This window comes from Alligator mississippiensis, chromosome 5 (genome assembly GCF_030867095.1).
Source record: "Alligator mississippiensis isolate rAllMis1 chromosome 5, rAllMis1, whole genome shotgun sequence".
Lineage (NCBI taxonomy): Eukaryota > Metazoa > Chordata > Crocodylia > Alligatoridae > Alligator > Alligator mississippiensis.
This window is the reverse complement of record NC_081828.1, coordinates 56,162,434-56,190,102: the sequence shown is the minus strand read 5'-3', so window position 1 is coordinate 56,190,102 and position 27,669 is coordinate 56,162,434. Positions and strand designations below refer to the sequence as shown.

General features: G+C 40.7%; 1 protein-coding gene across 2 annotated transcripts in view; it reads right to left on the bottom strand.

Annotated features, from left to right (window-relative positions):
• Positions 1-27,669, bottom strand: part of HMCN1 (hemicentin 1) — a 354,179-nt gene that overhangs the window by 40,294 nt on the left and 286,216 nt on the right. For both annotated transcript variants that reach the window (XM_006267576.4, XM_019500190.2), the window contains exons 72-89: positions 26,964-27,105; positions 22,668-22,812; positions 21,641-21,768; positions 20,966-21,122; positions 17,986-18,107; positions 17,667-17,831; positions 17,347-17,454; positions 16,925-17,062; positions 16,664-16,798; positions 15,967-16,236; positions 13,093-13,283; positions 8,546-8,759; positions 7,369-7,503; positions 6,991-7,181; positions 5,727-5,808; positions 4,265-4,534; positions 3,524-3,694; positions 3,122-3,292 (exon numbers count right to left, since the gene is read on the bottom strand). In XM_006267576.4, the coding sequence (XP_006267638.2) occupies positions 3,122-3,292; positions 3,524-3,694; positions 4,265-4,534; positions 5,727-5,808; positions 6,991-7,181; positions 7,369-7,503; positions 8,546-8,759; positions 13,093-13,283; positions 15,967-16,236; positions 16,664-16,798; positions 16,925-17,062; positions 17,347-17,454; positions 17,667-17,831; positions 17,986-18,107; positions 20,966-21,122; positions 21,641-21,768; positions 22,668-22,812; positions 26,964-27,105 (2,935 nt within the window). The remainder of the gene's footprint in view (positions 1-3,121; positions 3,293-3,523; positions 3,695-4,264; positions 4,535-5,726; positions 5,809-6,990; positions 7,182-7,368; positions 7,504-8,545; positions 8,760-13,092; positions 13,284-15,966; positions 16,237-16,663; positions 16,799-16,924; positions 17,063-17,346; positions 17,455-17,666; positions 17,832-17,985; positions 18,108-20,965; positions 21,123-21,640; positions 21,769-22,667; positions 22,813-26,963; positions 27,106-27,669) is intronic.

Sequence of the window (27,669 nt, the reverse complement as noted above, 5' to 3'; positions counted from 1 at the left end):
GGCTTTACCTGGAAGCACTGAATTATTCAGCTCTATGGCCCAGAGTAAAAGAAAATCACAATCCCTACAAAGCAATCACAATAAAATGATCTTAGCTTTTTCTTCAATTCACTCTACCCATAAATTAAATTCCCCAAATAAGACCCTGAAAAATCCATTCACTGAACTGTTTAAATAGACTAGCAATTTCCAGACAGAAATATTAATGCTTTCCCTTTTTGTTTCCTTGATGCACTACTTCATTTGACCACAAACATGGAATAACCGTGATCCTGCTAAGATTTGGTTCAGACCTGCTGTTTTCTTTTCATAAATCATCTGAATCAGATTGTCTCATAATGGTGTTTAAAGGCTTCTTGCTTTTCCAGTTACAAAGCAGCCCCTGTGAGTAAAAATACACAGCAGCAAGCAGCAGTCACAAGTGACCTACAGAAAATTGTCTTATCCTGTAGGAAATGCAGCATCATCACAGTGCAGAAATCAGGGGAGAAGAGGATGGGGAGTTTAAACGATCTGTACAAGGAAAAATGCCAGGAATGAAGGGAAGTGAATCAACAGCATCTTGCTGAAATGTACCAAGCAATGCTGAGACTGGGAAAAAATGGCGTTTCAGCTAAGGACAGGAAAACTTAATTCATAGATTCATAATTTTTCATTAAAAGGACACTGACCATGTCTACACAAGACAGTAGTCATGTATAAGTAAGTATTTGTATAAACAAGTACTAAATGACTGAGCAGTAATTGGAGACTGCTCAGTAGCTCCTTACTACTGCATAGTAGTGTAGTACTGCATAGTTTATACAAGTACTAAATGACTGCGCCGTCAGTGTCTCATGTAGATGTGGCCACTGTCAAGAAAAATATATGCACTGCTTGTAATGCTGATAATCTTGTATGTTAATAAAGCCTAAAAAATATTAACATTTAGTTTCCACTATTTACACTGTTCATTTATGTTTCTTGTCCATTTCAGCTGGCTTTGGAGAATGGGATTAAAGTTTTCATCTTCACCGAACAAGTAAAAATTGATTTAATAAAATAATGGAAAGTAGGGCTGGAAGGGACCCCACAAGGTCTTCTACTCCAGCCCCTTGCTCCAGATTGGATTACTCCTGACTAAACCATCCAAGCCAAGTGTCTGTCCAACCTACCCTTGAAAATTTCCAAGGATAGAGATTCCACATTTTCTCAGGTTCTCTCTTTCAATTCTTGACTGCTCTCAAAGTAAAAAATGTTGTCCTAGTCTCCAACCTAAATTTCCTCTGATGCAGTTTGAGGTGATTGCTCCTAGATCTGTTGCCTATGAACAGAGAAAAGCATACCTCCTCCTTCTCTGTAATTGCTCTTCAGGTATTTGAAGACTGTTATCAAATCCTCCCTCAGTTTTCTCTTCTCCAGACTAAATAACCCTAGTTTATTCAGCTTTTCCTCACAAGTTTTGCTTCCCAGGACCCTAAATGCTCTTTTCTGTTACTCTGAGCTGAACTCTTTCCAATCTGCCCACATTCTTCTTGAAGTGTGGGGCCCAAAATTGGATACAATATTCCAGATAAGACCTCACCAGTGCTGAAAAGAGTGGAAGAATCACTTTCTTTGACTTGCAGGTGACACTCCTATTATTACAGCCCAGTATACTGTTGGCCTTTTTTGAAAAAAGCACACTTTTGTTTCATATTCAGCTTATGGTCTACTGTACCTTGAAGCACTGCTGCTTAGCCAACCATTCCCCACTCTGTATTCAGGCATGTAATTATTGTCTCAAATAAAGGGCTTTGTGCTTGTCCTTGTTGAATCTCATCTGATTAATTGCAGACCATTTTTCCAGTCTATCCAGGGCTACTGGATCCTAGCCCTGCTCTGAAAAATGTCTGCAACTCCACCCAACTTGGTGTCATCCACAAATGTGCTAAGTGTGCACTCCATCTCACTGTACAAATCATCAATGAACACATTAAACCTTACCAGACACAGGGCAGACCCCTGGGGAATCCCACTTCCTCCCAACTAGATGTTGAGTCATTGATGACTACTTGTTAAGTATGATGATCCAGCCAGTTATGTATCCACCTTATAATGCTTTCCTCTAGTCTGTATTTCCTTAACTTCTTAATGAGAATGTTGTGGGAGACAGTGTTTGAAGCTCTGCTAAACTTCAGTTATATCACATCACTGTTCTGCCCCCAGCCACTGAGCCAGTCACTTTCTCACAGAAAGAAAATCTGGTTGGTCAGACATGACTTGCTCTTGGTGAATCCATGCCGGCTGCCCCTTTATCCTCTGCTAAGTGCTGCACAATTGATTCTTTGAGGACCTGCTCCATGATCTTTCCAGGTATTGAGGTCAGGTGGACTGGTCTGAAATTCCCTGGATCCTCCCCCTTCCCTTTCTTAAAGATGAGCACTATATGTTTGGCCTATTCCAATCATCCAGGATCTCATCCAACCTTCAGCTTTCTCTGCATCATCTATAAGTTGATTGCTGTCTACATTCTGTAAGAGATCTATAGTTTCTTTGGTCTTCTTCTTACTTTTGACATACATGTAGAATCCCTTTTTATTGCCTTTTATGTCCCTTAGCAGTTGCATCTCTAATCATACCTTGGCCTTCCTAATTTTCTCCCTGCATGCCTCTGCAATACATTTATACTCTTCCCTAATACTATAACAACATTTCCACTTTTTATAGGATTCCTTTTTAAGCTTCAGCTCATTGAAGAGACTGCTATCTAGCTAGGCGTGCCTCCTATTTATTTATTTGGGTGCAAATACTTTGAAAAATGATTAAATCCAAACAGAATTGTTTCATTGAAAAAAAAACCATATGAAAATATTTTGACAGTGTTTTGTGAAGAATTCTTATCCCAACTTTTTAAAAATAAAACATAAATTTGGGGTGCAAATTGTCAGCACACTAACATCAGTTTAATCACTACAGGAAATATTTTCTAGTAATATTTGATCATGTAATTCCTTCTCCTAATCTCATAAGGTTTCTAAAATGAAAGAGCAGAAAATAAGGGCTTTAGAGAAAAAGGACATTGTTGAAAATAGTTCACTGAAAACTTACCAGTAGTATACCACTTCTATATTCAACTGATTCTAAACTACTCTCTTCTTACCTGGACAGGGCCTAATGTTACACATGATTGAATCCACAGCATTGCCTTCACATGGCTTTCCTCCATGTTGACTTGGTGGGTTACTACAGGTTCTGGTTCTGGTCCTGCTACCTTGTCCACAGGTTTTAGAACACTCTTCCCAAGATCCCCACTCTGACCAGTTTCCATCCACTAAATAGCACAAAAAATTAAACAGTATTTTATCAAAAATATTAAAAGATTTTATTAACATTTCCTTTCACCCATAAGTATGGAGATAAAAATTCCAGAACCCTGCAACAGATCAACCATGGTCATTGAGATTTGGTCCTGGTCTATGACCAGGGAACATAAGCATCATGACATAATCCAATTAAATGACTTCATAATAAATACTACTGCCAATTCATTAAAGAAATCTACCTGGACATGGTTTGTTCTGGCAGCTGCGTATGTCTGTATCAGGACCCTGACAAGGCCTTCCACCATTTGCAGGTAGAGGATTATTACACTGTTGGATCCTCTTCTGAACACCTTGCCCACAAGTTACACTACATGGTTGCCATTCAAGCCAGTCTGAAAATCCACCATGTACTGCAAGGAAAAGAAATGTTTTTCTGAGCATTTATAATTTACAGGTTATACCCTTCCATAGTTGTGTTATAAGATCTAATTCTTCATCTCTAGAAAAAAAAGATTAATATTTCTAATGAAAAAAGGCTTGAGGCTGCAAAACTAAATTATAACCAACCCTGCAAATTCAAAAGCTACCTTCAGTTATTCAGAAGTTTCATATAAAATGCTTTGCAATATAGTAAAAAGTTACAGAATACTTCAGTTGCTCAGATGTGGATAACAAATGCTGAATTTTAGATTAGAAATTAATTCAAAGTATGGTTTATCCACTATTGGTGGCCCTCTAGTTCAGGACTTTCTCACTCCACCATCCTTAGCCCTCTATATCATGGAACACAGCAGGGACCATGATGATTTATCAGTTTAAACAGAAGTATATGAACCAGAAAAATACCAATGTGTCAAACCAGATTTACAGTGAAGCTAACATGTACATGTAAGGAATTTAAGACTTAGTCATAATTATTCTGTTCTAAATCTGGAATCTAATAGCTCTGTACTCAATATGCAGCACTTGGGTGCACCTACCTTGGACAGTGAATGGTACTCTGACAAGGACCGATCCCATCAGATTCCTAGCTATGCATTCATATTCAGAGGTATCCTCTTTCTGTGCTGCAACAATCCTCAAAGAGCCATTGGACAATACAGTCACTCTGTCATTACTGAGGATTGGATGACCTTGACGGGACCACTCAATGGTTGGAGGAGGTTCTCCATTTGCTTGGCAGTTCAACATTGCTGTGGTACCAGCATCAATAACAGTGTCCACTGGCTCAACTGTAATAACTGGAGGACCTAAGAGAGAGAGAGACAGAGAGAGACAGAGAGAGAGAGCGTGGCTTTTAGCCTGACTGCTTCTGCATGAAATGGCTACAGAGCAGATGACTACACTGTTCTGAGCACCAAATAAAAGTTTAATCTGGTCAAAGGCATGAAATCGTATTTTGTTAATTTTATTCTATATAGTGTACTATTGGTTATCTTAATAGTTCTACAAGAAATACAGTCTGAGGTCAAAGGTTCTTTTATTCCAATTTCTTTCACTGGCATCCTTTCACCTGTGAGAGAGAGTTTCAAAAAAGCAGGAAATAAGCTGGATCTAACATATCCAGCACTCGTAGTAATGGTGGTATTTGTATTACAGCAGCACCTTGAGGCCCAACAAAACACAGGGGGCATCAACCCATGTGCTTTATTGTGAAGTTGACTAATTAGCTCTGCAGTAAAGTGTCTCTGTCCACATGTGCAGCACTAATAGGCCACAGTAAACTAATTAATTCTTATGTAGGATAGTACTATCCCAGATAAGTATGGCAGAGTTCTTTAGTGTGCCAAGATGCACATGTAGATGGTGACCAGGCTGGCTGGGCATGAGGGTGCTCCAGTGTGAGGCTGCCTACCAGCATTAAGCCCCACACTGGAGCACCCTTGTGCTGTAGCCAGCCTGCCAGTGCTCCTACCCCCGCCCCCTGCACCCCAGCCAGCATGGTTACCCAGGGTGGAGCAGGTCTGGGCTGGCAGGCTGGCCCCACAGGCCCCCTGTGCACATGTAAGCACTGCGCCTGGGACTAATAAACTCTGGTACAAACTGTGCCAGAGTTTAATCAGGCACACTAATTTCACATGTAGATGTGCCCTCAGAGTACTTTTATAGTACTACAAGCGTTTATTGATTTCCTAAAAACCTGCATAAGGTTGAAACTATTCCCAGTCTCCATACCTGAAAACTGAGGCAAGGTAAAAGACCCAGATTTTCACTTAGCATTAAATAGAGAGATTCTGAAGCTAACACTCATGAAAAAATTAGTTCTAAAACTCTTTATTATTTCAAGAAGAATTCATTTCAATTCTATCTTCAGGAAAAGAGTTGAAGTGTCCAACTTCCACTCTCTGTTTACTCCCAAAAACTTGAATGAAAACATGTATCCAAAAGGTAGATTATAGCTTCATAATAAAGCAGTATTAATTTTGTTAGAGTAAGTCTTACTTTGAAGCGTTAATGTCATACTGCGCTCCCCCACACCAGCATCATTTGTAGCCACACATTTGTAGTCACCAGCATCTTCATTCTAAACAACAATAAATAAATCAATGTATAAATAATCAATGTGTAGTAAGTTAATCTATTTCACAAGATATTTGATGTCACTGAATTTGCAGAATCACAACATGCCATTCAATTGATCTTAAGGAAGTACAGTAATAGATGCATAAGTATAAAAAATTGATTGCAAATGTAAATGTACAAGGATCACAGACTACTAAAACCAGAAATTAAAATCAAATAATGTTAATAGATTCCTCTTTTAACATTAATATATCTATTCCATATTATTATATTTATTATTAATAATAAAAATGGTTGCCTACAGATATGAAAAACAAAACAAAACAGCACTTTAAACTCAGCACACCCCTGCACCAAGTGCACCACGTGCCCAGAAGAGGCACTGTGTTAGTTTGACCTGGCTCGCGCAATGTCTGTAAGATCGTGCACTTCAGCAGGGAATTTTGGTTCTTTTTATCCAATAGCTGATTGAATCAGCTATTAGAGAAAAGTGCCAAAAACCCAGCTGAAGCATGTAATCCAGGCAGATGCTGGGGAGCTGGGTCAAACTAATGTCCTCTTCCGGTAAAACACTGTTTTGCTTTTTCCGCGTCTGTCAGCAGCTAAAAATAATAATTCTCCTTCTATTTCATTCTATAAATGTTGAAGCTTTCTCCAATATTTTGAAGAGCATGTTTTCAACTGCAGCTTCAAAACTTATAATGTGCAATTTATGAACATGTAGTTTGAATATCCATTACTTGGAACATGGGAGCTAATAGATTTGTACTTGCAAATGTAAGATTCAGATGCACTTGTAACTGAACTGAGCAAAATCCCGGCTCCTTTAAGACTGATAGCAAAACTCCCATTTATTGAAAAAGGGGCAGAATGCCACACTCAGATTCCACCTGCCAGAATTTAGAGACTGGGTTGAGTCACTCTGATAATTCAGCTGCAGATGTTTAAGAGGATGCAATGCATCTCCCTTTTAATTAATGAAGTCTCAAAAATTTGAGCAGACTATTTTGGACTGTATTAAAATCTTTTATAAAATGTAGAGTAATTGTAGAATCTTTCAAGTAAAGCTAAATTTATATTCATATGCTCAATATTTCCAATTCATACACTCTTCAATACATTTATTTGTGAACAATAACTAAATGAAGTGTACATATTAACTTTAATATGGCTAGTGACTCACCACAGTGCCATAGATGGCAAGAGAACCATTGCTGAGTTGTCGGATCCTGTCACTAATCTGAATGCCTACTCCTCTTTTTCTCCACTGGATAGTAACAGGTGGATCTCCTAGTACCTCACAGTTCAGTATAGCATTGCCACCCAAGGGCTCAATTCGGCTAGAATGATAATCCCCTTTGAACACTGGAGGCTCTGAAAAGCGAGACAGAACACCATGGTGCATAAATGGCAGAGTCAAAACAAAATGAAGTTACTAATACAGAATAATCATTCCTTGTTTTCATGAAGTCTGATGTCAGTGCATCCACCCGTTTCTTTTTATCTGCCATAGATCAGGACAGTGTGAAAGTAGCACTGATAAAGGAGTTTTTATACGTACCTTTGACATACACAAATCCAATAGCTTTGACTGAACCAACTGTGTTTTCTGCTGTGCACATGTAGGTGCCAGAGTCCTCTTTAGATACTCTTTCAATTACAAGTTCACTGTGACCATTCATAGTGTCATACAGTGCTGGGTGAGGAAGAAATACCCAATATTATTTGTGGGCTTCTTAGAAACAGTTTAACAAAAGATACACAAAAACAGAAATAAGTTTAGATTTACAGCTCTGTTTAGCAAGCTCAGTGACATCATGCAGCTATAAAGAACTTGCCACTGTATTGGACTAACTCCCGAGAGACACTTGAGGTGGCATTATTTTCCCTTCCTATTTGTCCAGTGTCTAATATTTGCTCATCTATCTGTGGCATTCTATTTTTTCCTGAACATTTTTTGCACTTATATGCCAGAGGAATGTTATCACTTGATGAATAGCTCTGCACATGCTAATAACTACATACAGGCATTTTTACACATGGATGAAATGCAGTGCCAGGGGCTTTTAATTAGCAATCTAGGTTAATTAAAAGTGCCCAGTGCTACATCTCATACAGGTGTATAAATGGCAAAATGTGCATCAGCGCTGAGAAAATGGTGGCAGTGCACTTTGAAACTAAAACACCTTTGATGTGTTTTCGTTCAAAGCATACCACTGCCATTTTCTCAGTGCTGATATGCACCTTGCCATTTATGCGCCTGCATGTGACTCAGCACCAGACATGTCATTTCATGTGCTCTGCAGACTTGATAAATCGAGTCTGCTCTGATGTGCTGGATTTCCAGTGCATCAGACCAGACTCACTGTATGTGTACAGAAACCCAAGGTGCCCTGACTGCACAACAAAATGTGAATGAGGGAGTCCTCCCATTTTTTTCCACCAAATAGAGGAGTGGTTAGGAAATTCCCCTGCGAAGCCTGAGAACCTGGATTCTAGGCCCTCCTCACCCAGCATAGCACTCTAACCACCATGCCATGGGTCATCCATTATTCAACCCTCCACAAGTGTGTGGCAAGGTGGCTGCTTGTATGGAAGGAAGGACGCCCCAGGCCCTTGTCGCCAGTGGTGCAGAAGCTTCATTCCTCACTGCACTGCCCCGCTCCATCCATTTTTTTCCAATGACTATGTTAGTGGCTTAGGTGTGTTACAGTGACATACATATTGATACTACCCACCAGGTATAATATTGTTATTAAAAGTCCAAGTTATTTTGGGTACAGGTGTCCCAGTCGCTTTGCATGTTAATCTGAGGAGTTCTCCTTTATTTAAAGCTATGTCTCCAGGTAGTTCAGTGAAAGCTGGGAGTACATGAACCATCAGTTTAACAGTGTGTGCATCTTCACCAGCAGCATTACTTGCAACACAGGTATAACTACCAGAATCTTCGGGCTGAAAGGAAAAAAAATGGAAGTTCAAGCTATGATGGGCATGACATTTTGAGTATGGACACATGCTTCATCCGGTGTTAAAATTGGAGCAGTTTTGCTACATTTGAATTGGTCCCAGCTTGTCCACACACAACAGTTAGAATATAACTACTCCTGCCCTTTTGAAATGTTCCCTTTTAGAAACTGCTTTCGGTGTACATGTGTACATGCAATATCATCAAGTGAAATAATGGGGGAATCTCAAAAGGTTTGAAAGTGTGTTTAGTTGGAATGCCTATTGGTCTCTGAATTATCCAAACTTTTAGTTTCTACTAAGTCTGGATCTAGTGAAAGATTTCCCATGCTTCAGCTTCTGCCTCTGGTCTTGCTAAGAGTACTGGAAGAACACAGTATTCTAGTCATTCCAGTTCTTTATGGAAAATAGAAATGAAAGAAATATACACACACTTCCTAATCCTTAGGAAAATGTTTGGTGACTGAAACAGCTGAAAGTTTAGGGGAGTAGAAGGCTATTATTTTTTTTTTCTAATCACTTCAGTAATGGTTTTAATTCTGGCACCACTGCTAATATAACATTTTATATTAGAAATTATGGTCAGTGTAAGCTTATATTGAGTGATAAACTTGAATGTAAGAAAGATTTTTGAAAACCAAGTGGTTACTTAAGACTACTGTATAGAGATGACAATAACACTGGGTGAAGACAGAAGTTATATTCGTAGTGCGATCAGCTCCCTGAAAGCACTCTATAGCCATGCTATGAAACTTGTACAGCTGCAGAGCGCTTTTAAAGTGGATGACAGCACTACAAATTAAACCTCATCAAATGAAGGATCAAGTGAAGGCACCAAAGTGAAGTGCCTTAGGGAACTTCTGCAGGAAGGGAGGGGGTAGGAGGAGGACTGAGCTGCAGGCTAGGGTTTGCCTGGCCTGAGCTGGAGCAGGGGGGTGGATTGGAGCCCCCCAACCTTGTGGCTCTCCTCAGGCCTCCCCTCCAGTTCAGGCTGGGCAAACCCCAGTCTGCAGTTCACTCCTTCTCCCCTCTCCCTTCCTGCAGATAGCACTGAAGCTGGGAGTGGGAAGGGCAGGGCTTGGGCTCCTGCAGACAGGCTTGGCCCCCGCCCCCTCCGACATAACAGGTGAATATCTGTTGGGTTGGGGGAGGTCCCTCTAATTCATGGCACTTTATGTGAAGTGCCATGAGTTAAAGTGGGGAGTTGCACATCTGTAAGTGCCCTAAGTGATGTAGCTTAATTTCACATTACAAACCTACTGGACATACTACATAGCATACAAAATATTTATTGTAACAGTAAAATGAGTTGCCTATATCCTCCCAACTGAATAAAGATTGAGGAAGTCACATACCACAGAAAAGAATTCTAGGAGGAAAGAGGAGAAGGTAAAATCAGTTTAGCAGATGAGATGAGCAATGATTTCAGGAATGACAAACTGGGTACATCTACATATGCACATTAATGCCTAGTAACCTTTTATACTGTTCATTAAAGTGGTATGTAAAAAACCATGCTAAGATGCTAATGCACAGTAGAATAGGTTCCTGCATGTTAAGCATCACTGAAAAAAGCATGTGTTTGCACAACTGTGCATTAGCACAGCCTAATGCGCATTTATTTAATATCTCATATTGGAGGTACTAAATTTAATGTGCATTAGGAAAAATGCATTAATACACATGTAGATGTACCCACCAAGTAGACAACTCCTTCTTCTTCTTTAGCTATCCCTCACAGTCAAGGATGATTGTCTTCCATGATTGTCCTATTTGTGGGTCTGTATATGGCTGACAAGGCTGATTCGGGATCAACATCCTCTGCTGCACCTGGGACATATGTTTCCATGTGGGGTGGGTGGCTCTGGATTCTTGATACAGTCTGCAACAGTGTTTCTGCAGCTCCTGCTTTTTCCATCCCCTGTTGTCGTCATAAGGTTTCAAAACACTGAGATTCTTGCAGCAGACTCTTCCTCCATTTGGGGCTGTCCTGGGTAATAGTCCCCATGAGCTGATTTTGATATTGCATTTTTTCAAGTTGGGCTTGAGGATGTCCTCGAAGTGCATTCTCTGCCCTTCTCTTGAGCTTACACCTTGACTGATCTGGAAGACTAAAACTTGCTTTGGGAGTCTGGAGTTAGATGTCTGGATGACTTGGCTGGCCCAGCAAAGTTGATGTTGAATGATCATCACATCAATGCTCATGGTGTTTGCTTGTGACAGGACACTAATGTTGGTACATCTATCTTCCCAATGGATTCAAAGGTTCTCCCACAGGCAGCATTGATGGTACTTCTTCAATGACTTGAGGCATCTCCTGTACATTGTTCACATCTCAGCTCTGTACAGTAAGGTGGGGATCACAATTGCTTGATAAACCATGAATTTGGTTTTGGATCTGATGGCACGAACTTCAAACACCCATTTCATCAGGTGCCTGAAAGCTGCATTTTCACATTTAAGGTGATGTTGGATTTCATTGTTGATGTCAGCCTTTTACAAGAGATAGCTTCCGAGGTATCGGAAATACTCAACATTTTCCAAAGTCTCACAATGAATCTGAAATTGCTGGATCTGGGGACTGCCCATTAAGAGCTTGTTGATGGAGGACATTAGCCTTCTGAATGGTAAGTGTCAGTCCCATTTTCTCAGTAAAGATGCCAACAATTGCTTGAAGGTCTGCTTCTGAGTAAGCACAGACTACAGCACCATCAGCATACTAGAGCTCAATGATTGAGATCAGAGTGGTCTTGGTTTTGGCATGGAGTCAGCTGCATAGTTTCATAGTAGGTAGGGTCAGGAGGGACCTGAACAGATCATCTAGCCTGACCCCCTGCCACAGGCAGAAATGAATGCTGGGTTCACAAGACCCCAGACAGGATCATCCAACCTCCTCTTGAATTTGCCCAAGGTAGGGGTGAGGACCACTTCCCTGGGAAGTTGGTTCCAGATTTTGGCCACCCTAGCTGTAAAATATTGCCTTCTGATCTCTAACCTAAACCTATTCTCCATCAGCTTATTACCATTGTTCCTTGTCACCCCAGGTGGTGCTGGGGAGAAAAGAGTTCTGCTTATTTGCTGTTGATCTCCCCTGATGAGCTTGTAGGCAACCACCAGGTCCCCTCTGAGCCTCCTCTTGCTGAGGCTGAACAGGTTCAGGTCCTTCAGTCTCTCCTCGTAGGGCCTGTCCTGCTGCCCTCTCACCAAGCGGGAGGCCCTCCTCTGAACTCTCTCCAGGCTGGCCACATCCCTTTTGAAATGTGGTGCCCAGTACTGGATGCAGTATTCCAACTGCGGCCTGACCAAAGTCACATAGAGGGGGAGTATCACCTCTCTGGACCGGCTTGAGATGCACCTTTGGATGCACAACAAGGTATGGCTGGCCTTTCTGGCTGCGGTCTGGCATTGGCGGCTCATGTTCATCTTGGAGTCAATAATGACTCCAAGATCCCTTTCTGTCTCTGTGCTGATGATGAATGGTAGCTGAGGTTAAGCAATTTACCAAACAATTGGTAGTTTAGCTCCACTCCAACTGGAAGCTTGTTGGTGGTCAGATGTAGTATCACAGTAAGGAATATTGAGAAGAGTATTGGAGCAATGATGCAGTCTTGCTTAACTCCTGTCTTAACATCAAAGGGATCTGTGATAGATCTGTTACTGAGAAACCACTCTTCACATACCATCATGGAGCAGGCAAAGAATGGTGACGAATTGCGGTGGGCATTGCATCTGTAAATGCGGGTTATCAGATTAGATTAACAATTGTTTCAGGAACAACAAACAGAGCAGACTAAACCAGCCTTAAATATGGTATACGATTTCAGAATTTCGTTTACGGTTATTTCAGCACAGTCTACATTACTAAAACTGTTAAAAAAAATAATGAGCCAAACTAGGAAGAAAGGGAATGACTACCTAGTTATCAGAAAAATAAACTATGCTCCATAATGTCTTTCAAAATACTTACGTAATGGAACACTAGAACATATTTTAAATGTAGTTTATTATAGTGAATTTCCTTTGGTGATAAATCAATAATCTTGGACACTGGCATCTTCTATGAATCCATCATATATAACCCATGTCAATAATTTCAGAGCATATTTTCTGTGAATATACCTACCACTGTAGCTCAACATGACCCCTGAGGACCAACTCACAAGATAATATAGACTCTCCTACGGTTTTCCTGTATTTACTTATTCCTCAATCTTTCTCCAGACATTACAGATATGTAGAACTACATCCTTTTGTTCTGTTCAAATTGTTACATGAAAGAATAGGCAACATGTATAAGGAGGCTCAAATGCAGAACACTTACAACAACATTGTCCAAAATCAGAGCTCCATATGGGACAGTCCTGTGTTTTCCTACTCTGTCCATTAAAGTTATATTGTCTTTCTTCCACTTTATTGCTGGTGTTGGGATACCATCAGCCACACATGAAAGAACAGCTTGAAAATTCTCAGTGGCTGTGTAGTGTGCCTCTGTACTGCGAATCTTAGGTGGTACTATAAGGAGATAAAACAAATGTAATTATTCTCTGTATTTGTCATTCTTCCATTACTCTTGACACTGATGTAGGAATACAGGAAATGATATACCAGATTGGATTAGTCATTTAATCTGGTATTTTGTCTCTAACAATGACCACTATCAAATACTTCAGAGAAAGGTATGGAGCTCCCATTAGAGACCAATATAGTGACATATCCTAAACCCAGTCCCAAACCAGTGGACCATTCCTTTCTAATCCCATTTTAGAAACAGTTCTAGACCTAATCCTGACCTGGTTAGAGGACCTGGTTAAAGAGGTATCTGTGGTCAGCCATTCTTAAAAGTGATCATAACATAATCACATTCAACATTCAAGCATGGGGAAGGAAGCCAAAAAATTCTATGAAGTTAATATACACCTTTAGGAAAAGAAATTGCAAAAGAATGAGGAAGTTAGTTAGAAGTTTAAAGGAGCAGTCAAAAATGTAAAAAGCCCACAGGCATCTTTTCCTTTTGTGGACTGAACACTGGTTAAAAGCTAGGAAGCAAAGGGTAGGAATAAATAGTCACTTTTCAGGACTGAGGGAGGTTAAAAGTGGGGTTCCACAGGGATCTATGCTGGGCTTTATTTTGTTCAACAGTTTTGTCAATGACCTGGAAACGGGTGCACAGTGAAATCTCCATGTTTCTTGAACCTCAGACACCCTCTAAGAACTTCAGCAGATTGTGAAGACTGTTTAATAATACCATATTAGAAGCTCAAGAAAAGTGTATACTATAAATCAAAAAGGGTACCAAATGATCCAATAAAAACCCTGAATGGTTCAGTAGCAGAGTTAAGGACGTCAAGGCAAAAAGGCATCCTTTGAAAAATGGAAGGCATGACCAAATGAGAAAAACAAAAAAGGTCAAACTGAGTGGTTATGTGTACAAGTGAAATCAGGCAGGCCAAAAACAGAATTTGAGGAGTTTCTAGTAAAAGATGATGAATTTAATCATAAAAACTTTAAAAAATATATCAGAAGCAGGGAGCCATCTAGAAAAATCAGTGGGACCAGTAGGTGACCAGCGTTTAAAAAGTGCACTCAGATATGATAAAGCCATAGCAGAAAAACCAAATGAATTAGTTGCATTGGTGTTTATCATGGAAGATTCTGGGGAAATTCCCATGCCAGATCAGTCTTTCTAGTAGATGGGCCTGAACAGTTGAACCGTACTGAAGTAACAACAGAGGAATTTTTAGAACAATTTGATAAATGTAATACTAATAAGTCACTGGGACCAGGTAGCATTCACTCAAGAGCTCTAAAGAAACTTGAATGTGAAATTGCAAAATTGCTGACAATAATATGTAACCTATCATTACAAACGGTCTCTGTGGTAGGTTGCAAAAATGACACCCATCTTCAAAAAAGGGCTCCAGAGGCGATCCCGGGAAGTCTCACTTCCATCCCTGACAAGTTTCTACCAACTGTAATAAAGAATAAAATCATCAGTCACCTGAACAAATACGATCTGCTGGGGAAGAGTCAATATGGATTTTGTGAAGGAAAATCTTGCCTTCACCATCTTCTGGAGTTCTTAAAGGGTGTCAACAACCACCTGGACAAGGGGTATCCAGTTGACTTAATATATTTGTTTTTTTAAAAAGCATTTGACAAGTTCCCTCACCAAAGGCTTTAAAAAAGGAACTGTGTTACCATGGGATTGGAGGGAAGGTTCTTTTGTGGACTGAAAGCTGGTTAAAAGATAGGAAGCAAAGGGTAAGGATAAACAGTCACTTTTCAGGATTGAGGGAGGTCAAAAATGGGGTTCCACAAGGATCTGTGCTGGGCCCTATTTTGTTCAAAAGTTTCATCAATGACCTGGAAATAGGGGTGCACAGTGAAATCTCCAAGTCTGCATATTACATCAAATTATTCTGGGTAGTAAAGTCCCAAGCAGATGGAGAGCAGCTGCAGAGAGATTTCACCAAGCTAAGTGAGTGGGCCAAAAAATGGCAGATGAACTTCAAATGTCAACAACTACGAGGTAATGCACTTGGGGAAAAATAACGTCAACTATATGTATGCAATGCTGGTTTCTGAACTAGCTGTTACGACTCAGGGAAGAGAACTTCAAGTCACAGTAGATAGTAAATGTCAGCTCAGTGTGCAGTGGCAACCAAAAGAACCAATAAAATATCGGGCAGTATTAAGAAGGGAACTGAAAACAAAACAGAGAACATCATCATGACATTATACAAATCAGTCACTGAAATTAGTAGGTAACAGGTTTGTTAGCAGCCAAGGAGGCAACATTTAGCTGAGCCGCTGGCAATAACAACTAACAAGTTTATCGCCAACTACGTTTTTACGTAACGTGTAGTTAACTTATAGAATTCATTGATACAGGAGGTGGTAGAAGCAGATAACATAGCCAGATTCAAAAAGGGACTGGATAAATTAATGGATGATAGATTGATTGATCCATTAATGGCTATTGAACAGAATAGTCAGAGATGTTTCATCTGGCATCTATAACCCAATAAATGGTGGATTCTAAGGAGGGTACTGAATAGGGAATAGATTACTCTGGAGTTATCTGACTCGATGCTCTCTCTGTATAGCATCCACTCTTCCACTGTCAGAGACAGGATACTGGGCTAGAGATGGGCCATTGGTCTGACCCAGTATGGCACTTCTTATGTTCACTTACTATACACAATGAGTTCCATGCTAGAACTGGTTGATCCTGCCATGTTTGCTGCCATACATGTGTATCGTCCAGTGTCATCAGGCTGCACAAAGGCAATCTGCAAAGCCCCAGTGCTAAGAATTCGTTGCCTGATGGACTCTGGAATTTGCTCTCCATCTTTGTGCCAAGTGATCTCAGGCACTGGGTAGCCATCAGCTTCACACTGCAAAGTGGCAGCTTTATCCACAGTAATTATGTATTCCTTAGGATGAGACTTGATAACTGGAGGAACTAAAAGAGAATTAAAAACAATTTAGAGAATATACAACACACTTATTGCCTAGCCAGAATAATTCAAAAGTATTTCTGCCTTACAGCCTAGTGGACAGAGCCAAGGTCTAGGACTCAAGGCTCCAAGGTTCTGTTCAGAGGCAGGTGAGAAAGGTATGCAAGTCTACATCAGGTATTTCAAAAATATAACCCACAACCCAGATCTAGCTTATAGAGCCCTGTTGTATGGTCCATGGTGCTGCCTGTGGTTCTTGCATGGGATTTGTATGCTGTGTGCAGCACGGGACCAGGTCCAATGCATGCAGCATGTGGGTTCAACCAGATGCATGGACAAGTCACAAGCCACTCATACACTACTCATCAAGCCCATGGCCTGATGAGTTTGATGTCCCTGGTCTATGCACGTGAAGATCAGACAATGACTCACCTTGAACTTTTAGTTTGATCTTTCCTAGGGCAGTACCAGCTGAATTCTGAGCAACACACATATAAGTGCCAGCATCCCCAGTAGCTGCTCTGGCAATCTGTAAACTACCATTAGGAAGGACTGTATAACTATTGCCTAAAACACATACAAAAGATAGAAAACATTTTTATAAATAAAGCCATTAAATCTAAATTTTAACACTGAGGAATGAAGAAAATATGCATAAATTGTACAGCTGAATAGAATGACATTTTAAGATACCTGATGTGATTATATTGATGCCTTCTTTTTGCCATGCTATGATAGGACGTGGTGTTCCTATTGCTTCACATGGTAAAAGAGCAGGGTTGTTCAGAATAACATCTAGTGTTCCTGGCTGGGTTTGAATAGTTGGTGGCTCTACAAAATGGAATGATGCACAGAAAGTAGTTGGTTAGAAATATCTACATTTGTTTGACAATTTACATAACCTGAAGAGGAGATCATATTAGCTAAGTATAGCTGGCTTCTGCCATCCTTACAAAGAGCTCACTGGGACTGCTCTAATTGAGTGTCCATGATATTACCCACATAGCTAAGATATTGGTGAACACGACGGCTAAATCTGGCTTCATTGTTATTCTCATTGTTACCACCTATCCCTGCTTACAAAATGTTTTTTTCTGGTTAAGATCCCACCTCACCGTGGACGTGAAGAGTAACATGTCTGTGTGCAGAACCAGCAGCATTCCGGGCTACACAGGTGTACCTTCCTGCATGGTTTAGCTGAGCAGCAGCTATTTCAATAGCCCCTAGGGATAAATGAAATAAAAGTGTTTGCTGTACTTCGTTGCAGTATATTCTAGTGTCTTACATTCAAAGAGAAAAAAAAAGAAATCTGAATGCACTTTGAGAAGCTTACTTTTTTTTCCCTAAAACTTCATGATCAGTATTTTAATTACTACTCCTATAATGCACCACATTCTATGACTTGCTATATAGAGACTTGAATCATGCACAACACCTGAAGACAGAATTCTGTAACCATCTCCTCTGGGAAGAAGTCTTATCCCATTTTTGGTCCAGTGAACTGAGGGAGCAGGAACACCTGATGCCGTGCAGGAAATGACTGCAGGTGATAGTTTTGTCACTAGGAGATCTGTAGCTTCATCTGCTATTGATGGGGGCACTGAAAATAAGAGAAGAAAATTATGATAAGCAAACCTTTTAATTCCATATACTTGTTTATGTACAGTTGTTTTCTTTATTGACTATGAGTAAAGATTTAATAATATAAGCATCAAACTAAAGCCACTTTGTTCACTTAGCAAAGTGTACTCTACCTTGTACAATGAGATCAACTGCTCTTTGATCCTCTCCTGCTTCATTTGATACAGCACACTCATAGACTGCAGTGTCATCCACAGTGGGAGAAATGATTACTAGGGAACCTGAAGACAAAAGTCTGAAAAAGACATTACAAGTCTATGACATCTCTCTTTACATACATGCACTCAGGTTCCTAAAACCACTTGCACAGGAGCCCAGATTTAAATACCATTGCTGGATTATAGAAAAAGCTGCAATATTTTAGGTTCCATAACCCATCTTATGATTCTCATTCGTGTCAGAAAAGTTGAACAATATCCTCCTTAACCTATGTCAACCATTTTTAATACAGTCAACAATATTTTTATTGAGGTGTCATCCTTCTGACTCTCTTCATGTCTTTCCAGCTGATCCTTCACAATGTCTTTCAGAGGATCCTCCTTACTTTAACTCACCTTTCCCCCTGGGCTTTTGCAGTGCTCTGCCCTTCATACTCTTCTTCTTCTACACCTTGTTTCTGAACAATACCATCCATAAACAGAGTCAAACTTTATCTCCAAGGTGACTCAAATCTACTCCAGGCCTGTTTTCTTCTATCTAAACTGAAATATTGGTTTGTTTTTCTAATATATCTTCTTGGATGTTAGCTGTGAGCTCAAACTCAATATAACTAAAAAAAAATTTATTTCCTATCCCAAAAGACCACTCCTTCCCCCCTGCCTTCTCAATTGCTGTGGGCAATTCCACCATCCTGCCATGTCATTCAGAACTGTAACCTGGGAATCATGTTTGACTGAGAACTTTCTCCAGCGTCTTGCATTCATGCTGTCTTAATAATGCCATTTCATTCAACATAACATTGTGTCTCTCAGATGTAATCTTTTCTACCCAGCTAAAACTCTCATCCAGGGTTTTACTATCTCATATCTTGATCACTTCATGTCATTTTTCCTCACTTGTAGCCATTGTTGTAGGAGTGGCTAATCTGGTCTAGCAGCTGCAAATTGAAAATGTGTTATTGCTATTTCAGTTAAAATCTGCTCCTCCTTATGGCAAAATCTAAGGGCATTTATATACATACATTTGTCTGCTCTGATGCATCAGATCTTCAGTGCATTACAGCAGACTCTATTAATCAAGTCTGCTCTACATGTGAGCTGACGCACCCAGCGCTGTCTCGCATGCATTTGTATAAATGGCAAAATGTACATCAGCACTGAGAAAATGGCAGCAGTGTACTTTTGACCTAAAACACCTTCAATGCAGTGCAAGCATCTGTACAAATGCCCCAAATGCCTCCATGGGTGTATTAGTCTACTGGGCCATGTCTACATGAGACACTGACTGCACAGTTGTTACTGGACAGTCATATAGTAATTGCATACACAAGTGCTAAATGACTGCTCAATAACCACAGTTATGGCACAGTGGCATCCTCCAACAACTTATAGGCAACACTGACTGTGCTCATTATTACTGTGCAGTAGTGTCACATCATGCTTCATGCCATGCAACATTACTGCACAATAGTAACGAACTACTTGCAGTCAGCATCTCATGGAGACATGGCCCTGGAGTAACTGGAATGGTACATTTGTGTGTTTGTGTACGTGGATACACACACACGTGCATTGTTCTGCACTGTTACTGGTTCTTCTAGCCTTTCCACCAACTAAGAACAGATATACCTTTAGAAGATTAACACATACACCTACACAAAAAAAACCTAAACAGAAACAGACACAAATTGCTGAAGTATACAAGATCAGAACCTGTACACCTGTCTAGCAGTAACCATGCTGTGGGCAACCCTGAAGGCTCAAAAAATCAGTTTGGATAATCATCTTGATCATAAACCTGTCTTATTTAAATGTGTTTATTCAGTAGTACAACTAACTACTATGCAGCTGAGTCTGTTAATTTGAATCACTGTGACCAGTGGGGTCCCTCAAGGCTCTGTCCTAGGGCCTATACTATTTAACATCTTCATTAATGATGTAGACATTGGTGTCAGAAGCGGACTCGCTGATGACACCAAACTCTGGGGTAAAGCAGCCACACCTGAGGACAGGAGGATGATCCAGGCAGACCTTGACAGGCTCAGGAAATGGGCAGATGAGAACCTGATGGTGATTTACACCGAAAAATGCAAGGTCCTCCACCTTGGGAGGAAAAACCTGCAGCATCCTTATAGGCTTGGCAGTGCTACACTGGCTAGCACTACGGACGAAAGTGACTTGGGGGTCATGATTGACCACAAGATAAACATGAGCCTTCAATGTGATGCTGCCGCTAGTAAAGTGAGCAAAACGCTGGCTTGCATCCATAGATGCTTCTCAAGCAAATCCTGGGACATCATTCTCTTGTACTCGGCCTTGGTGAGGCTGCACCTGGAGTACTGCATCCAGTTTTGGGCTCCACAATTCAAAAAGGATGTGGAGAAGCTTGAGAGAGTGCAGAGGAGAGCCACACGCATGATCAAAAGTCAGGAAAACAGACCTTATGACGAGAGGCTGAGAGCCATGGGACTCTTCAGCCTGGAAAAGCGCAGGCTCAGAGATGATCTGGTGGCCACCTATAAGTTTATCAGGGGTGTTCACCAGGATCTGGGGGAACGATCGTTCACCAGAGCACCCCAAGGGATGACAAGGTCGAATGGTCACAAACTCCTACATGACCGTTTCAGGCTGGACATAAGGAAGAACTTCTTTACTGTCCGAGCCCCCCAGGTTTGGAATAGACTGCCGCCGGATGTGGTTCAAGCACCTACTCTGAATGCCTTCAAGAGACATTCGTATGCTTATCTTGCTGGGATCCTAGGATTCCTGCTGACTTCCTGCCCCTGGGGCAGGGGGCTGGACTCAATGATCTTCCAAGGTCCCTTCAAGCCCTAGTGTCTAAGAATCTAAAGTTCAAATTAAGCCAGGTTAGTTGCTGAAAAGTCTTACACCAGGGACGAATGTAGCTCAAATCAAAGCTTGAGATATTACTCACCTGTACGTATTCTGATTTTGATCAACATTAAGGAGGTGCCCATTCTTCTTCCAGCTGATCACAGGCCTGGGAATTCCAGTTGTCTCACAAGGTAGTGTGGTTTGAACATTAACAGTAACTGTAATGTTGGTAGGTCCAGGAGCAATAGATGGAGGAACTAAAGAATAACACATAAGGCCCAGGTTATGTATGCAGTTGAACTACTTAGAACTGTCCCCTTTTTCTAGCAGGAATAACTTGGCATTTATAGACTTGCCAAAAAACTTAGTAGGGAATCTGCCTCAACCCTTAGCTTGTCTTGTTGAAGTGCACACTCCAGTTAAAAGAATAACTTTATTTTTTCTACTCCCATAGATTTCACAGAACCCTAAATTTCTACGGTTATTATAAAACAATTAGAGATGGGCCTGAAACAAAACCCTGAATCTGAATAATCCCTTATTTTGGAAACAAAACAGCACACAGTTCTGAATTTCTCTGGTCCCTTTCTCTATTAAAAGCAGAGACATTGCTTTATTCTAACTCTGAAGTATATGAAAGCAAGGTACAATCGCTTTCTGCAGCTTATACCCAGTATTAAAGACAGGTTTCAAGACACAGCAAATAACAAGACTGGTGCAGTTCTACACCAAATGTTATAGAACAGCTGTGTTTATCTATAAAAGAAATGTTTACCGTGGACCTGTAAATCAATTCTCTTGCGTTCAGTTCCAGCTGCATTGGTTGCCATGCACAGATATCGTCCAATGTCAGTCACGTGTGCAGAGTGAATAGATAGAGATCCATCCTCTAACACTGAATATCTAAAACAAAGCCATAGATTTTATTTTATTTTTTCACAAACAAAACTGTGGGCTATTATGGCAGGAGAATGGAAATGTGAGGATAACTCAGGAAGCACAAGGACAGCCAAAACAGGCAGCACTTTTATTTGACCAAACACATTCTTATTTAACGATATTAGTCTTATTCTGCCTTCACTCTCTGTTCCAGGATGTCTACTATTCCCTTTCCAGAACAATTAGGAAATCTGATTGTTATAATGACTTCCAAATGAGCGGACATGGTATTTGCCTAATTTTATCCATGATGTGATTCTTACGGATTACTCATTAAAAAACAGAAAATATGAGTCATTAATGAATAAACATTCCTTAGTTGCCCTTTAAATATAACTAAAACATTAAGCATTTGGTCAGTGCTTGTCAGTTATGTGCCACATGCCAGATCCCAAGCCCTCTGAAACCGATATGAAGATTCCTATTAATTACAATAAACACTGAAGCTGCAATAGACCTGGAAAGTTTTACCGTGTTGGAAATACAAGTACCTTCCAGTATCTGTCACATTCCAAGCAATCACTTCCTTTAAATCCCAAAGTTCTTTAATAGAAACATAAACTTTACCGATTTTCAAAAAAGAACAGCGTTGAGTTTGTTGAAAGAGTTTTTATGCTACAAGAACAAATCCCACTGTATTTTAAGTTTCCTGCATGAATAATTGTTTATTATTTAGCACCCTGCAACACTGCACCCTACATTTGGGCCTTTGCAGGTTGAGATGTATGGGACAAAAAATTAATCCTGTTTTTGTGAAAGTAAAAATAATGCACATTAAGTAAATCCAAGAGATATACATTTTCTATCACAGACCCATTGTTAAAGTGCTGCTGCAGAACATTTTTCTGACCATTAGAAGTTACCTGGCATTGTTTCCAGAAAAAATAGCCCCATCCTTTCTCCATGTAATTCTTGGGGTTGGTACTCCTTCTGCATCACACTTCAGAACAGTAGATGTATTTATGAGCACAACAACAGTCTGAGGACCAGTTTTGATTATAGGTGCAACTATATTAAGAAGAATTCCAGATTATATTAACTTTATACTTAACTGTTTATGAATAGACACAGAAATGGCCACAGTAACAAAGATGGTGTGTTTGAAGCTTCTTAAAAACGTAATAAATGCATACAAAACAACATGCTGCAGTAGGGAATTAAAGAAAAATGTGCTACAAATTAAAGAGAGAGTTCCCTGCATACAGTGGTGATCTTTGATTACTACCTGCCCCCACACTGGAGTGCCTTCATGCCCCAGCCAGACCCTCCGCAGCATACTGAGCCAGGTTAGAGCTGCTCCAAGCAATCTCAATGTGCTGCAGTCCCGGGTACATGTGTAAACACAGCACCTGGGAGCAATAAACTAATCTTAAACTGAATAATATAGCGCTAAGCCCCTAGCATATTAGGCCTCCTTTACATGTTACACATATTATACAATTAAGTGGTTAATTGTGCAATTATTTTAGACTAGCTACACGTGCAAAGTAACAATTACTCCATAAAAAGGTCCATCCAGCTATAAAGTTAGAGCTGAAAACTGTGTAACAACTTTATAGCTAGTTTCTATCCAGCTTTAATTTGAATGCATAGAATAGCTATGCCCCCACAGCTGGGAGCCCTGTCAGTTGATGGGGCTCCCAGCTGCAGGGTACACCATTAGCTGCCATAGCTGGGAGTCCCACAGCTGATGGAACTTGCAGCCACATCAACATATGGGGTCCTGCCGTGGCTGGCAGTCCGATCAGCAGTGGAACTCACAGATGCAGGAGCTTGCTACTTGTGGGTGCCTTACATCCTATCACACCTATACCTGAACATATAAAGGGGCCCTTAGTAAAGCTTTTAATTTCTCTTTAACTAAAGAAAAATGTGTTACAGGAAGCCCTCGCTATACGCGGGTTTGGCATTTGTGGTTTCAAATATTCATGAATGCCGCTCCCGCCATCACCAGTGCAGCCATGCCTCCCCCCACGCCCCCCCAGCCACCGGGGGCACTGAGTTCATGACATCCATGAACACAGTGCGGTATTTGGGGATTTCGCCATTCACAGGGATCTCCAGAACAGATTCCCTGCGAATGGTGAGCGTCGCCTGTATATGTGTATGACCTCTACCTGACTCAAGAAGTCTACAGGCCAACGAGAGGTAAAGCACTGCTTGGCCTGGTACTGGCTACTGGGGATGACCTAATTGGTGACCTAGTGATCAATGGGAAGCTGGGTGACAGTGACCACAAGCTGATCACCTTCACTATCCACTGTAAAGCTGGCAAGTCAGTCAGCAACACTGAAGTCCTTGACTTGAGGGTTACGATTGACCACAAGATGAACATGAGCCTTCAATGTAATGCTGCAGCTAGTAAAGTGAGCAAAACACTGGCTTACATCCATAGATGCTTCTCAAGCAAATCCCAGGACATCATTCTCCCCTTGTACTCAGCCTTGGTGAGGCCACAGCTGGAGTACTGCATCCAGTTTTCGGCCCCATAATTCAAAAAGGATGTGGAGAAGCTTGAAAGAGTCCAGAGAAGAGCCACGCACATGATCAGAGGTCAGGAAAACAGACCTTACAACGACAGGCTGAGATCTATGAGGCTATGAACTTTATCTTGGAAAAGCGCAGGCTCAGGGGTGATCTGATGGCCACCTATAAGTTTATCAGGGGTGACCATCAGTATCTGGGGAAACGTTTGTTCACCAGAGCGCTCCAAGGGATGACGAGGTCGAACGGTTATAAACTACTGCAAGACCATTTCAGGCTGGACATAAGGAAGAATTTCTTTACTGTCCGAGCCCCCAAGGTCTGGAACAGCCTGCCATCGGAGGTGGTTCAAGCACCTACATTGAACACCTTCAAGAGTAAACTGGAACCTTATCTTGCTAGGATCCTATGACCCCAGCTGACTTCCTGCTCTTCAGGCAGGGGGCTGGACTCAATGATCTTCTGAGGTCCCTTCCAGCTCTAATGTCTATGAAATCTATGAATATGTGATGATGCACCACACCATCTGCATACCCCTTTTCAAAATCCTAGATCTGCCCATGTTTGTAACAGGGTTTGCGTAGTTTTAAGGAATAGATTGGACAAACACTTGTAAAGGATAGTTTCCCTAATCCATTCTTGAGCAGGGAGTTGGGCTAGATGACCTCCTGAGGTCCTTTTCAGACCTTTTTATGATTCTATGATGCTTGGATGTTACATTAGCCATGTTTCTCCTTTGTATGTTGTTGGCTATTTAACCACACTAAGTCAGCATGGTGTTAGACCCGTGGGGACTTTTGACTCCAGATACTAATTTCTCTAACAAGATAACTGATTTTATAGACAAGGAAAATGCAGAAGAACTAAAGCTCTGCATATTATAGAGGTCAGACTTATGGGGGTACAGTTGCCAGATTGCTTTTTAAACTTTTGTTAAATACAGGTACTATACTTGTTATTTTCTAATCATTGCACCTCCCTTGATAGAGGCATCAAATTAAAACTCCTTTCTATCAGACCTAAGAATTCATGTACTGCTCGTTTCAAAATTTTGGGACAGAAACTAACCTGCCCAGTTATTTGGATGAATTAAGATCTTTGAATTTTGCTTCCATCTCAGATGGGTTTATTCCCATTTCCATAGCCTCATATTCACAACAAGAGTTTTTGCTGTAAGCTGGACGATCATCAGTTGGAAATGACAGAGGTGGAGAAAGATCTTAGCTTTTTAGTCATCCTATGATTTATTATGAGTAACCAGTGTTCTGCAGCTGTGAAAAAGGCAGTTGCAATGCAGGGATATATTAGGCAAGATATTTCTAATAGAACTAGGAAAGTGTTAATTGTACCAGGCTGAGACTTCATCTGTAATACTGTATATATGTCTGGTGACTCAAGTTCAAAAAAGGATGAACTTAAACTAGAACCGGTGCATAGCAGAGTTACAAAGGTGATCAGGGGAAAATAGCTTATCTTATGAAAGAAGACAACAAAGAGTTTGGCTTGCTTAGCCTAGCAAAACCAAGGCTACAAAAGAATACAACTGCTCTCTGAATGCATCAAGGGGTAATCACAAGGGAGGCAGAAGAGTTATTTAAACAAAAGGACAATGTTGACATGGGAACAAATGGGACTAACTGGCCATGAATAATTTTAGTTTGGAAATTATTAATTTTAGTTTTAATTTTAGTTTGGAAATTAGAAGATTTATAACTATCAGAGGAATGAGGCTCTACCACAGTTTTCTAACTGGAGTAGTAGGGCACCTATACATGTGCACTGAGGCTTCTCTGACATGCTGTAATCGAGTCTGTTGGAGTGTGGCAATTACTGCGCTCCAGCAAACTCCAGCATCATGTGGTATCAGTGTCCCCATGCTGAAAAATGGTGGTGGGGGTGCTTTAACTAAAGCTCACTGGACAAGCTTTAGTTAAAGCATCACATGATTTAATTAGAGCGGCTCTTGGACATGCTTTATTTAAAGCACCCACCTCCCAGAGCACATGTATAAATGCCCATAGACATGCAACCCCCCACCCCCCCAAAAAACAACTTCCCAAATAGTTTTTAGATAGAGCATGATCAATTCATGAAAAACATTATATGATGTGTTTTCCTGAAGTAGCATGGGACTAGAATGGATGTCCCAAGAGACCAGTTCCACTCCAACATTCCTAGTATCTCCACTGAACATAGTATTTCCCAAACTTAGTGCGTTTATGCAGTAGCATACCAAAGTTGACAACTTTTGTCCTCCCTTCTTCAGCTGCCACCACCCTTATTTGCCCTGCCACCAATTCCCCAGCAGCAATCAACAGCATGAAGAAGTGACAGTAATTGGGGGCTGTTTCACACATACACCCATTAGGACCCTATGGCTTTCCTGCACCCCACAAGGGGAAACACTGATCTTACAGCTTTATGTCATCCTATGATTTCTGACCCTTTTGTGACAGGCATCACAGGCATATAAGGCAAGTGACCTGCCTTTGTTCACCAAGCAGGCCACTGCCAAAGCCAGAACAGAATAAGGGCTTCTAATTGTCAGGCCACTGCTCTATACACACATTTGTCTGTAAAGAAACTAGAAAACCAGATATTTTGCCTTTTGAACTCTCACTCAGAAATACTGTGCAAAGTTTAAATTAATTAAGAATCAATCCAATAATTTTTACCATTCACAGTCAGCACAAATTCTCTGGTAGTTTTTCCTGCAATGTTACTTGCCACACAGGTATAGGTTGCTGCATCCCCTAGGTCAGCATTATTGATCTGCAGGTACCGCCCACTGGACAGGATTCGAACTCGAGGAGTCCCCTAAGGAAAGTTGAACAAGTAAAACTAATTTTATCACAGTTTTCCGTTAAACAGATATAAAGTATTTCTTGTTACGGAGTAATAGGAGCCATGATAGAGTGCCTAAGAAACAAACTGGGTCCAATTCACTGCCGGCATGGATTCGTTTATCACAGTGAAGTTACAAGTATGAACAAGGCTCAGCAACCTTACTTAGAAAATTCCATTGTTGTTAAATCTTAACTACAATTTACAATCCTAAAATCCTTATTCAGGAGTGTTGTTTGAATAAGGAGGTTAGAGTGGTGAACTGAATATTTTTTAGTTTAAATATAAATTAACAGTTTGACAGCATGAGATTGAAGTGCACTTGATCCACACTCAGGCACATTGCAGGTAGAGGAAATACAAATTTTCCTATGCTACTTTCCCAATCTGCCAAAGTCTTGATGTGCCGCAGCAGTACAAGAGACTACTACTCTTTGGCCTCTGTGCTGAGATTGCCTGCCAGCTGTTAATGGCGAACTGTTCAGCTCTGCATTGGGAATCAGCTAGTTTACAAAAGCTAATAACCAGCCATGAGAT